Source organism: Dermacentor andersoni, chromosome 9 (assembly GCF_023375885.2).
Source record: "Dermacentor andersoni chromosome 9, qqDerAnde1_hic_scaffold, whole genome shotgun sequence".
NCBI classification, from domain to species: Eukaryota; Metazoa; Arthropoda; class Arachnida; order Ixodida; family Ixodidae; genus Dermacentor; species Dermacentor andersoni.
In genome coordinates this window covers 122,063,502-122,077,500 of record NC_092822.1, presented here as the reverse complement: position 1 = coordinate 122,077,500, position 13,999 = coordinate 122,063,502, and the positions used below count along the sequence as shown (strand labels likewise).

Here is a 13,999-nt window from a genome sequence, read left to right as displayed (position 1 = left end):
CGAGGCTGTATTCGATGTAAGCATGACGTCAATATCGACGATGATCTTGGGGTCGTCCGAAACTGGGCCTAATTTTCTCTGTCTGAATTCGTTGCAAATGTAGATCGTAGGAGAGTACTTTGGCGCAGCAAGTTGGTGCGACGCGCTGGTAGTTAAACAGCTCGAAGAGGCCAGGACGGTAAGCGTACGTTCACACAGGAAGAACGCTGAACTAATGACTGAACTACAATGAAGTAGCTACTGGCTTCAGTTGTGAGTATAACGGGTTAAGCATTACTTATGTGCGCACACATGTGTGCCTCCCGTGTTCATTTTGCGTTGTTCTCCTTGTATGCACCAGCATATGCGCGGCGCTGATAACCTAGCACGCGCGCAAAGCAGGTATTACAACAGTTGGTGCGCAATAACACGGAACTGGATTAAGACTCGGAGGTTTGCATGGAATATCGTCCCACAGTCACGGTAGAACAATAGCACTGCCATAAAGCGTTGAAACGTACTCGGGTCGTTGACTTGCATCTTAAATTTGGCGCGTCTTGCATTGAAAGTTGCAGGCTTCGTCATGGCGCCGACAGGTAACCCGGCCTACATGCCAGGTAGTGTGATAAAGATGCACGGAGATGGTACCCGAGTCGCCAGGGGTAACCGCAAGTGTTTCCAGATAAAAATGTAATTCCTCTCAGAATCAGTCGTCGCGGTTACTCACTGGCGATCGCTTTCCGATCAGAATGTCGCGTACCGAACACAGGGTCCTGAATTCGATTCACTGTTGCGATGGCCGTATTCCCATGGGGATGGAATCGGCGAACTGTCGAGCACTGATGTTCGGTGCACGTCAGTGGAAATCACCCGCTCAAGATTAATCCGTAGAATAAGTGCTGCCCTTCGCATTTCTTGAAAACTAAGTGTCTGCACGTTGTCGTCTAGCGCAATTGTGGATGTATCGCGTTTCCTACATACGGGGGAACCATGTTTAGTTTAACGGAATTTTTTAAGATTGCCTTTTGAAGATAACAAAATTCTGTTATTTAGTTGGATTGTTTGGAGAGGCGTACATTACTTGCAAGAGGAATGAAAACACAGTTTTAACTATCTAACAAAAATTAAGCAATTACCTCAATCACCTTACGGGACATATTCCGATTTACGAATTGTGGCATGTGAGTCTGCAAGGCGTATCCACTTTGAATTAATTGAGCGAATGCCACCAGCTTGGAGATACGCGCCATCAAACTCGTCGTAAAAACACACTGGTCCACTTTTTCAATAAAACGCACTTTCATGCATTGAAGCACAAAAGTAACTGGAACGCCCCTGAATTCTGTTGCACACTTTGGAAAATATTATAGAGAAATTGCTGTCTTCCTGTAAGTTAATTTCAAGTGGAGACGGCTTGGAAACCCACCGGCTACAATTCGTAAATCGCATTATGTGCCGTAACGTAATTAAGGAGTTAATTAGTGAATTGCTTTTGATTAGTTAGATATGCGCTTCGATTTCTCGTGCTATTAATGTCCGCGACTTCGAATAATAGAGCTCAAGGAAATAATTATGCTACCTGCCATCCGCGATCTTTAAAAACTATACGTAAAACGTAAAAAGGATCAGCCCGCACTTTAGCTAACAGGCCTTCAAGCCATACCGAATTATCAAAAAAGTACAGATTTTGGCGCTAGTTGTTTTCGATGACGTCGTCCTCATTCTTCCTTGTGCGCGTCACTTTAGTGATATGAACCCAAAATAACGTATGAAAATGATCGTCATCATGATTTTGTTTCCTGTGAAAGGCGCTCTCAGCAGCCCGCGCTTTTAGGCATGCGTCGTCCGTGGCCTTCTTCGCCTTCGTTCTTTTTCGTTTTGCGCTGTTCTTACAGCATGCGTCGTCGTCGTCTTTGTCGCCCATGTTTAACTAGCGTCCTAATACGTAAGTTTCCCTTTTGCGCCACCAATTTTTTCCCCTATGAGCGACTGTCACTCATCTCTTCTGCGCGCTATAGATGAGCTGCCGAACTGTGCTTTTTAGCTTCCGTTGTACACACTTAAACTGTTGTTTTCGCTTCTCTCAACGTTAGGCATAACATTTCTTATTCCGTTCCGCGTAGCCAGATCGCGGGCACCGTTCTTCGTTTACCAGTGTGCATAAGTTTTCTAATGATTACGGTGAGAAATCAGTCGCTCAGTCAGCGGGACGATCAGACGATACCAAAAACATCTGCGCTGCCGACCCCTCTAGCATTTTTTTCTTTTCTTTCTTTCTTTCTTGTGACTGATATGTAAACTATGTGAAAATAGGTATCCGGGTAAAGCGGAGGCGGTGCCTGTCGGAGTTTTGCCGAAGATGGCCTTACTTGCACGGATTGCTTGAGTTGGAGATCCCCGGGCCGTACTTTTCACATTCGCCATCGCTGATCTTAATCTTTGTTATGAGGACTTAGTTTGCCCGACTTCTGCTTGCGACGGGCACTAACTGGCCATGCGGTTCCTTGTGGTTCGCCCCTCGTCATGCGCTTTCGCAGTGCGCGTCACAACGAGCAGGCGCCTAAGAAAACGCTCACTACGCACTTCGGCGTGGTCAAATGAACTGTACAGTACTTCTGCATACCGCTGGAAACTTTGACACATGCGAGTAATATCACTCAGCACGAGCGCACTGTCGTTGTGCGAGACGAGAAAAAGTCGCAGGCCGCGGCAACGACACTTGCTCCACGCACGCAGTCGAAAGGGCAGGCGGGAGTGCGAGAGTAAAGGCGCTTCGCGGTGGCTCGTGGCAGACTCCGGTGCTTCGAGACGCTATATTGAAAACCGTGCACTCGTTGCGGGCCGCCCTTACAGTTGCGCCGCACTTTCCAAAGGATTTGCTGTCCCGTTTGCGCGATGCGTAGGCGGGGATCTGCTTGATGGCTGCGCGTCGCCATCTTTTTTTGGGGCTGTCTAGAGGCTTGATCCTCGTCGCTGAGTATAAGAGGCCGCGACATGGAGCTGATGCCATCGCTGAAGACACAGCCACCGTCTGTTGCCTGGCACCCATTTGATTTAAGTAATTTTGCAGACAGGGCTTCTCGCTTTCATTTCACTGTGAAATCCTTTTGTTTGCCTTTGCGGATTGCAATGTGACCTTGAGATGGAGAGAAACAGATGACTGTGCAAAGCCAGGGGAGAGAAGCCATTCTGAGAGAGACAAAAGGGGAGGAAAAACAGCGAGGTTAGCTATTGTAAGTACCGGCTGTCTACACTGCAGTTGCCTACTGTCTAAGGGGGAAGAAATGTGAAGAAATGTGTGGATTATGAAACCAAGGGCGGAATGGGGGGTGCAACGTGGGCACAAATACGAGAAAACTCGAAACAGAGTCACAGTCCGTTAGTCGAACTCGCCCGTGGTGTAGAATAAAAGAGCCCGCTTTTGACACATTCATTATAATCGAATGTTCGAACAAAGCGCCGATTTAAGCGTCGCTTCCAAGTGCGGGCTCTTTTCCAAGTTGTCAATAGCGTTAAGGGTGGCTCGTGCGGCGTTCCAAAGGGCAGGCACAGAAGAAATTCATAATTGTTTTTATTAGTGCCAGGCAATTTCAAGTAGGACTGTAAGTCATGACGATGTCATTAACTTTGTAGGAGGAACAACTATTGCTGCGGCTGATTGCATGTATACTGGCTATTATCTTCAAAACGGCAGCTTGGACACACGAACCAAAGAGAATAGGTATTCGTATTCTTGCTCTCGCGCTGCCTTGTTGAAGATGACCAGGCATGATTAGGCGGTGTATTTCCTTTCCGCTGTATAAAGTCCTTGGGTCGATGCGTTGCTTATTCAGGTGTCTGATTCCTCGAAAGCAAACAAGGACCCTGACAGCTGAACATCGCGAATTCGTCGCCATTGTACTGAGCTGACGCAGTCCTTCACATTCTGTTCCGTATTTCTGTTCTTTAAACATCTCCCCTAGAATATTTAAATGTTGAAATAACAAAAGTTGGCGTTGTAAATGCGGTTACTACGAGCAAGAGAACTAGGTTTTAGTCAAAGATGAATGACATTGTACGTACAATTAACCCGCCGTGGTTGCTCAGTGGCTATAGTGTTGGGCTGCTGAGCACGAGGTCGCGGGTTCGAATCCTGGCCACGGCGGCCACATTTCGATGGGGGCGAAATGCCAAAACACCCGTGTGCTTAGATTTAGGCGCACGTTAAAGAACCCCAGGTGGTCGAAATTTCCGGAGTCCACTACGGCGTGCCTCATAATCAGAAAGTGGTTTTGGCACGTAAGACCCCATAATATTTAATTGTACGTACAAGGAACAAGGGACAAACTAGGAGAGATAGCATGTTACCGGATATTTTGGCGCTTTTATTTTCTATTGGAGATGAATTCACGACAGCGTAGCCAGCTTAGATTATGCTCACTTTTTCCGTGACAACAGGTGGCACGTTCACTTCAGGCACGTTGCAGACTCCTTAAGATGTGCGACGGCTGTCCTCACGCGACTGCGCCCACGTGACTGCGTAGCACGAAGTGTTGCGATCCTGGGGTTCTTACGCCGCGAGAGCTTTTGTGCGACTGGGTAAAGGAACAACTATATTGAGCCAAGCAGCGCACAGTGCATGGATAGAACATTCCGGAACTTGCCCCATTCTGGTTCAGCACGAATTATCGCATCCTATACAACTGTAGATCGCACAAGCGCACCTCCACTTTTCTAATCTTGAGACACTTTATCACTTCTTTACCTTTGCCACGAAAAGTTTATTTTCGGAAGAATCAAGCTGCAACTATATAAAATAATTAGTGCACGTAATTGTCGTTGGCGGGCTTTACATGATGGAAACAATGGTTTCTTCCGAGTCCATGCATATTATAACCGAAGCGTACTTGCCAGTAGAGTACGGGAAAGCAGCGAAGGCCAAGTAATACGTTTTATTCAGCTATATACGTGAGAAGAAATAATCAGAAAAATAAGAATGGGCTGGGGTGCGTTTGGCAGGCATTCTCAGATCATAAACAGCAGGTTGCCGTTATCTTTCAAGAGAAATGTATATAACAGCTGTGTCTTACCAGTACTCACTTACGGTACAGAAACCTGGAGGCTTACGAAAAGGGTTCTAATTAAATTGAGGACGACGCAACGAGCTATGGAAAGAAGAATGATGGGTGTAACGTTAAGGGATAAGAAGAGAGCAGATTGGGTGAGAGGACAAACGTGAGTTAATGACATCTTAGTTGAAATCAAGGAAAATAAATGGGCATTGGCAGGACATGTAATGAGGAAAGAAGATAACCGATGGTCATTAAGGGTTACGGAGTGAATTCCAAGAAAAGGGAAGCGTAGCAGGTGGCGGCAGAAAGTTAGGTGGGTGGATGGGATTAAGAAGTTTGCAGGAACAACATGGCTACATTTAGCACATAACCGGGGTAGTTGGAGAAGTATGGGAGAGGCCTTTGCCCTGCATTGGGCGTAGCCATGCTGCTGCTGCTGATGATGATGGTGATGATGATGACATGAGAGAACTGTTTATACAATGCACTTTAAGCAGTCACTTGACTGGTGATTTATTTTGACATCGTCACCTTTAGCATGTAAGTCACCCCTAGTAGTACTTGATCTGACTATGGGAAAGTGCGGGCCGAAGCTCCCCGTTTTGAAGTCTACAAAGCGACGGCAGAAGTGGCAGCTTCGACTTCTTTTAATTCGGCATTATAATACTAGCTCTTCTCCATTTACTTAGGGGTTCGTGCGCTTATATTGTAACAGGTGTTTGCTCTGAGACAGCACCTTTGTGAATCGGTGCGTAAGCATCGTGGTTGCTTATGCTGTGTGGTGCTTCCCTCGACAAATTTATGTATGCTAGTTGACTCTCGACTTCCTACTGTTACTACCAATTAAATTCGTCTATTAAGTGTCGTCACACGTTTTTTCTATGATGAGTAAAACGTGGAGGTGCGCCAGTTACTTGGACGAAGGTGCTTATGTTTAATGTGAACATTTATTGGCGAAAGCTGACATGTCTGTCTGTAACATGTAAGATTTATAAGACGTCACGTCAAACAACCGCAAGTGCTGAGCACGATTGCACGATAATATATGATTGTGGTTTGAATATATAGGGCTGACATCTTGCGTCTTGAGATATAATATATGAGGCCGCAAGTATACTGTGGTGATATCTTGAAATCTTCTCGTTGGAACGCTTGTTGTAAGTCAAGACATTTGCTTTTATATGGCGTAGCGCCATCATTTTTGAAGTATTCGCTAAAATATTTTCCTCTCCTTCTGTGTGTATGCAAAGAAAACCGGCGAAGTACGACGCAAGACGTTGGCTCGTACGCCAAATGGATGCAATGAGAATATTCTAATATTCTGGTTGTGTGGAATGTTTTACCAAATATGTTCGCCCATGGAAATGTTAGAAAGAGGGAGAAATGTTTTATGTCGTTATTTTTCTATATGAACTGCTACATGCACATTTCAACGTCTGCTACAAATTCATAAAAGAAAGACGCTCTGAGTGGGTGAGAGTTTTGAAAGATAGGCGACTGAGAAATTATGATCACCGCCGAGAACTCGCATAATTGCAAACGTTTTCTTGCAAACACAACTGTAGCGCAGTCTTCATCACCACGCGTTCTTGAAGCGCGGCCGATGCCTTGCGTAGCGGCTGCGCTTCGAGTTTGGCGAAGCGCAAATTTATAAACCTACTGAAACAAAGGCTGCACAGTAATAAAGCCCCTGACACAAATCCACGTATAATTTAGGGCTAATTTCTCCTTGGGCGTACCAACTACAAACTAAACAGAACGCGCCGTTGTCACCGATGCCCGAGTTAATTTAGCGACGACGCTTCAAGATGTTTGCAAAAGTTAAAAGATACAGACTGAGTGACTTTCAGTTATTTTTGAAGGTTTAGCCGTGTATGTCGTTGTAAATGGCGTTAGTCCGGCCATACATCTCGTATGGCCGAGCTGACGTATCAGAAAAGGTAATAAAATGAGAAAGTAATAACGATAATATGATATGTGCTTGTTGTTCAAAGGCAGTACAAATTCATTGCCACACCAAAGCACGCAGTACTTGTGGGTGGGGATGCACATTAGTGTAGCAGGCTGAGAAACAGTGCATCTATGCAGCCAAAGTTTCAAGTAAAAATAATCATAGAAAGTAAAAAAGGGAGAAGAAAAATGGGTTAACGGTGCTTTAGACAGTACGAATGAGAATAAAGAGCAATCTCGCTACTGGCGACGGTTCTTTCAAGAGAAAACATTAAACAAGTCGAATAAAAAGTGCCGTCTGATGCATGCCCGCACGTGTTCTTCCCTTTGTGCATTATTAATTTACCTTTTCTTGCTCTGCTCTTTCTTCTCTTTTCAGGAAAAAGTGGAGTATATATTTCTAGTGATATTTACAGCCGAATGCTTTATGAAAATTATTGCCTACGGCTTCCTGTTACACCCAGGTGCTTACTTACGCAACTCGTGGAATTTTCTAGATTTCATAATTGTAGTTATAGGGTAAGTGACATTTTCCTTATCACCTTATCGCGGCATGCGCCGCGTGCCTGTGTGTGTGTCTTAAAGTGTTATTTGCACAACTCGAGCGATTTAATGCTTATACGCCATGTTAAACTGTGCAAAAGGCAAAGCGAAAGCCTTCCTCATTTCTGGAAAGAACGCTATATAATGTTTTACTATTCAAGAAAAGAATATGTATAGCATCGGATATAATCTGGTGCACTGCGTTTAAGCGGCACCTAAGCGTTTGAAAGGCAAATTTGATGTAATCTCTATAGCAAGTGCTGGCAATCTTAGTTCAAATTACTTAGTTTCGTCGTCTCTTATGCGGATTAGCCTTATGAAACTGACACTGCTATAAATAAAAAACAACTGCAAAAAACTGTGAAACGTTTATGCTGCAAGCAGTGTTTCCTCTAGCGACTCTCACCTGCCATATATTGATTAAAGGATAAAACCAATTTGTTCATGTTGCATCTTTTCCTCCTGCCTTTTTGCATTATCGAGTGGTGCCGGGATGTTGACTGTCCCGGAAGTGTCGCTTCAGAAGTGTCACGTACACCTTTGTGAAAGTGGTTTTAACCTTTCTGTTTTTCGTGGCGCATATCTCTGATTATTTTCCTCAATGTATCTATCAGGAAACGATGCGAACTTGTCAGAAATAAAATGCGGTTGCTTTTCGGCGGTGCTTATTCAGCGTGCTTTCGTGACACTCTTACTTCAACCATGTGAGAATCTCAGCCAACCTTATTTGCTTGCCGTGATTTCCCAACGGTTTCGAGAATTATGTGTGTCTGGAATGAAGGAAAGTGAAACAATGCAAAGCAACCTCTCCGAAACCACGGCAGTCGCGCGGCCCATCTCCACGATAGCGCCCCGTGGGCAATCCTGCTCGCGCATTGCAAATGCCGACTTCACGGCGCTTCGTGAATTATGCGCAGTTGATTCAAAGCACAAGCTTTGTTCACGCGTTCCGTGTTGCTTGGCGCGTTTTTGTGCACCGCTGCCTGAGATTCCTGATGTTTTGCAATGTTCTTTTCTCCCTCCCTTTCTGTCCCCACCGACCCTTCCACTACTTCCAGTCTTATCAGTACAGCCCTATACGCATTTATGAGGGAAGGCTTTGACGTAAAAGCTTTGCGTGCATTCCGAGTTTTGAGGCCATTGCGGCTAGTTTCTGGAGTGCCAAGTGAGTATCCTGCCGCCATGCGGCTGCGCTAACATTACGTAACCTGAAAATCGGTGTTATTGCTTACTAGCAACAAAACTAACGCCCGAACAGTTGATCGTTCCACGATGACCTGAACGAAGTCGCACAACAAGCAGTAAAAAAAATTGCGTTAAGTTCACTTTCGCAAAAAAGCGTGAGCATTATGTAAGTTACCTGGAATAAGTAAAAATTTAATAGTTTGTCGGTGGGTTCTAGTTGGCACGTGGCTTAATAAAGAAAAAGTAAAAGCAAAACGAACGCGAGAATGCTTTACACACAGAAGAAGCCACGCATTATTAAGCGGTGTGTTAGTTCGATTCGCGGCAAGTGGGTCCTTAGCTCTTTATCCAGTCATCGTGCTATAACTTTTCATATTGAAGGCTTGACTGTTTGCAGCTCGATTGCAAATTTTCTGGTTACGTGAAACTTGACCAATTGTCCGTCCACACTAGCACAGCACAGGGGGGACTGCGGTGACTTTGGAAGAGATAAGTAGTGGCCAACTGCGGCTCCGTGTAACCGGCTTAACATGGCGCCTTGCTCACACAATAATTGCTGAAAAAGTGATTACTCTCATCTGTAGACCTGGGGATGCATAAGCAGGACCCACGCATGAGTGGAGGGTTGGCTCATTGGCATTGCGTCACTAGTAGGCGCGATGAAAAAAAAAAGGGCGGGGGCGGCAGGACAAACACATTACAAGCTAAGCGCGATTCGAGTTTACTACAATCAAAGCTACCCCTGGACTCTTGGATGTTTTATTATTTTGTGCCAGGATTCGTGATTCGTGGGTATGTCTTTTTCCCCCTGTTTTATTTTCCGTCACGCCAAGTGGCCAATAGCGAGGATTAAGGAGAGCGTGGCTTCGTGCAAGCAAATGACGATCGGGAGGAAGCATGTGAAGTGAAGAAAGGGATCACAAAATACTGTTCTACGAATACGAGAACCCAGTTCCTAGTTTTAAACCTGAAGATTCGCATCTACAGGTTTCCATATTAAGGTTTGGTATTATAATGCCCCTGACCAGGCCACATTGCAAATTCTGGTTATACGCTGGAAGTAGTTACATGTCCTCTTGGGAGTGTTCTACCGCAAGATTTTTTTCGAATTGATTCATTAATAGCAGGGATAGAAATAAATTATAGCGCCGCGGACCCATGATTTTAGGAGGCGAGCGTCACCGCCAACAAGGACACTCTCTCCACTCGTCCCGTCTGGCCTCCGCGAGCGAACTTCCTTCCCTCCGTTCTCCCATACCGGAGCTGGAGGATCGCATGATGCATACGTCACGGGTCCCGCATTCTTTTCATTTTTTTGTTTGCTTTTTTTACTGCGCGGCTCATTACCGCTGACGGTCGCCCGCGCGAGCTGTTGCGTTTGTCTCGCATCGCGCAGCACACGATTTTGCGCGCTCTGCACGAGCACACCTGGCTAGCGGTCACAGTGCTACACAAACACTGAGGCAGACACAAGCGGGTCACAGGGCACTATCGTGCGCTTGGACACGGTGCACAGTGTGAGGACAGTTACGGCGCTGCACTCATCTCTTCCGTCTCCTTTTCTAAAACCACTTCACACACACACAGTTTAGTTCTCAGCGTGCATGACTGCAAGACGTGGGAGTAAGCCGAAGAAACGCAATCACATGACTCCTTCTGCGGTGTGAAGTAAAACGAAAGCGCGCAGACATTCGGTTTGTGTGTTTTATTATTTCTCTAAACTTTGATTTCTCTGTTGAAGCAACAGATTATGCAAATAACAGATGTCACGTGTCCCTATTAGTGTCATCACAGCGTGTACATATACGTAGGCGCACTTGCTGATGTACGTCATCTCCCCATTTCTGTCTTGGAGCGCGGCGCCTGCGACGAGAAGGGCAAACTGCGTTCAGTTTGAAATTTCAGCTGTTTCCGCTGCGCGTAGTGATGTTATTCTTAGCAGACACGATCGTGAGCGCGCATTGTATGCACTACGCTTGTCAGCTCAAAATGGCCCCCTAGTGCCAGTAAAAAAAAAAAAAAAAAAACGCGTCTAATTTTGCAAACTTCTCGTGAGGCATCCACTCGTACATCAAAGGTTCACAATGTGGAACTAGACTACTGAGGCGGTCAAACACTTTGGTGCAAGCGGGCTTTAAGTGGCTATCATAAACTTTGGCCCCGAAACTGCACCGAGTAATTTCTCAGACCAAGGAGTCACACACTTGGGTGCTCTTATGTGCCGCTTTCTGGCATACTTTAATGCCCTTCGCAGTGTTACCTATTACGATATTGTCCTCGATACACTGTGCAGAGACAAACACGCGCGAGTGCGCGAGTTCGCGTCGATGTCACGCTATTGCCAGAACAAATCATTTAACAATGCCATTCTCACAAGCCGTTGCAGCGGAGCGCCGGGAATTCATTTCGTATCAGTTCTAAAGCACAACAAACCTGCGCGAGCAACTCTAGCACTGACAAGTGTTGCACACAGCAGTGATTTTAACGCGTTAAGGGGCCCGTGTCGGACAAAATCCGGCGTCAACGTCTGGCGCCGGCCATCTTGTGCGAGAAACATCATTCCGAACCGCGCACACCGAAACACGCACACCGAAACACGCAGACCCTCCGCGTGGCGCAGAGGCGCTACTAAACTAACTGAATTTCTCGATGTAAAATACGTCCGCAAAATCGTAAAGTACGACCTACACACACCCTACCGATATGACTAGCGTCGGATTGTAATTTGGATGTACGAGAAAACATAATTTTGTTACGCGGAAACCTCAAACGCAAGCCCCTTTTTCAGCGTTTCTACCATTCATAAACCGGTACGCCCCCCTCAGTTCCTTGCAACAACACCATCCAGACGGCGCTCGTCTCCGCGCATCCTCGGCAGCGACGCGCGGATGCGAAGGGGAAGAAAAAAAAAAGAATAAAGCTCCAGTTGCCGGGAAGCGTGACAAGCAGTCAGGGATCTTTGAAGGCTGTCGCGTTCCACTCTTAAAGGCGAAGCCTAAGCGTCCTCCAAGTTGTTATGGACGTGCTCGGTTTTTCTCTCTTCCTCTATCTTCTTAACTGTGTACTCCCATCCTCCTCTAATATAAGGCAGTAAACCGGAATTTCGTCTTGTTAACCTCCCTACTTTCTCTCTCGCCATGCGATACAAAGTCATGCCATGCTTTTTTACGAATCCATATGATTTGCAGGTTTACAAGTTGTTTTGAATTCCATTCTGAAAGCCATGGTGCCTTTGCTTCACATCGCTCTCCTCGTGGTGTTCGTCATCATCATCTATGCCATCATCGGGCTCGAGCTGTTCTCAGGAAAACTGCATCAGACCTGCTACAACAATGCGACCGGTGAGTGACCGGCCTCTTTGACCGTCTCAATCTTTTCAAGCGCTTATACCTGTTACTGTGTTACTAGTCGACCAATAAGGTCTAGCTTGGACGCGAACTCTTAAGCGGCACATGGAATGCGGCTCTCCTCGTGCCCTTTTTGTATAGGTTACACATCACATCTATTTTGCATCTTTTGACCAGATAACAGCGCGACATATGGCTGTGTCCAGTATGTGATAAGCCGAGTGTAAAGGGGCCACACGTTTTTGTTTCAGTTATTACAAAGAAAACTGTTTAATAGCCCAAAGTTGGAACGGAATTATGCGAAGATATCCGTACAAGTAACGACATTTTTTCACGTATAGACAACTCCAAATTCTAATATGCACGAACAAAGCACGCCCGAACGAGATTACCGAGGGAATTGTTGTTTTGCGAAAATTGCACGGCAATCTAAGACGATTTTCTTTAGCCCTTCACTCTACGACAATAAATTCCGAAGCGATGTCTTCACCAAGCGCGTGGCTTGGACAGGTATAGTCTGGCTGAATATGATCGGCCATAACTTGCGGGAGAGATTAGCACTATTTAGACATGGAAAATTATAGCTTTTCGTCTTCTATAGCCACTGCAAATCTTTTAATAAATGTGGCATTACTAATGAAATAATGTTCGACACGCAGTGCCGAACATTATCAGTGAACACCGTTCACTCGAAAGCTAAGAAGCAGTGCACACCAGACGCGTTCTTTAATGCTATTACGACTGGAGGAGGTAGAGTGTTTAGTGAGGGCAACGCAGATAGCATTGTCAATACGTATGCTCTGTTGGGAATGTGGGGCATCGTTGGATAATGCCTCCTGGTGTACTGTTTTCTCTATAGACATGCCCCGTATTTCTTGAGCTAATGCAAGAGTTTGGCTTAGAACGAACAAACAAAGCAGCTTTATTATTATTATGTTTTTTAGGAAGAAGAACGGCGACAACCTTCTTTTTCTTCAATGAACCGTGGTAATAACGGAAGCACCCATAAAAGAAAGCATAATTAAATATATAAAACCCAACTTTCAATCTAGCAACGCCTCGCCTCAAAGGCAAGAGCCCTTCGGTCTCATCTGCTCACCGCCGGTGCAGCCTTAGTGCGCGAAAGTTCATGCATCCACGTGGCGATGCTCGTGCCTCCGTGCCGGCTGCTCTTCCTGGCTGGGCAGATAGAAGCGGCAGCGTCCATTTGTCTCGCAAGGGCGGCCTCTGCTGTCGGTGCGCGACCTGGGCCGCTGCTAAAAGAGAGCAAGTTGGGCATGACGAAGCAAGAAAACCGGCTCTGTGGCTCGCGTTCCGTGCACTTGGCCATCACAAATAGCAAGGCCTAAAGGGTGCCAGTCGGAGTCGGGGTGTGTGCGAGCGCGCGCTGCGTAGGATGCCGGCTGCTGCATAATTTCCCTCGCGCGGTCATCATCCCGGGACCCCGGTCGAATGAGATGAAGCCGCCGGCCGCGGGAGAGGAGGAACAGGACAGGGGAAGGGCGAGCTCTCGTAGCTTCGGGAGGAACGAGGAACATCAAAGCGAAAAGAGTGGATAGTAGCGAACGTAGCGGCGGCAGAGAAAGTAAACGAGGTGCTGAAACATTAATGAGCCTCGCGAAGAACCTGGCGGGGTGTGCGGCTCATGAGGGGGGCACCAGGGGATAAGGGGTGGAGGAGGGCATGGACTGCGCGTCTCTGCGGTTGTCCGATGCGAAAGCTCTCCCTCCAGGCGGCTGTAATGGAAATTGTTCTAATAGAGGAGGCGCTTACCCCACGACGCCGGTGACGGTTACAAAAAAGAATGATCAATTATGGTTGGACCGCAATAGGCGGTGTTCGTTCTCATTTTTGGCTCTTGTGGTTTTCGGTTGCCTGCATAGCTTTTGGAAGAGCGCTTCCCTTTACAAGTTTTTAGTGAGAGGCCATAGACTAGTTGTATAT

The 13,999-nt window shown here is 46.3% G+C and overlaps 1 protein-coding gene across 3 annotated transcripts in view; it reads left to right on the top strand.

Annotated features, from left to right (window-relative positions):
- The window catches only part of LOC126529666 (muscle calcium channel subunit alpha-1-like), a 607,411-nt gene that overhangs the window by 385,644 nt on the left and 207,768 nt on the right, over nucleotides 1–13,999 (top strand). For all 3 annotated transcript variants that reach the window (XM_055069938.1, XM_050177179.2, XM_055069937.1), the window contains exons 5-7: nucleotides 7,360–7,499; nucleotides 8,582–8,688; nucleotides 11,897–12,049. In XM_055069938.1, coding sequence (XP_054925913.1) covers nucleotides 7,360–7,499; nucleotides 8,582–8,688; nucleotides 11,897–12,049 — 400 coding nt within the window. The remainder of the gene's footprint in view (nucleotides 1–7,359; nucleotides 7,500–8,581; nucleotides 8,689–11,896; nucleotides 12,050–13,999) is intronic.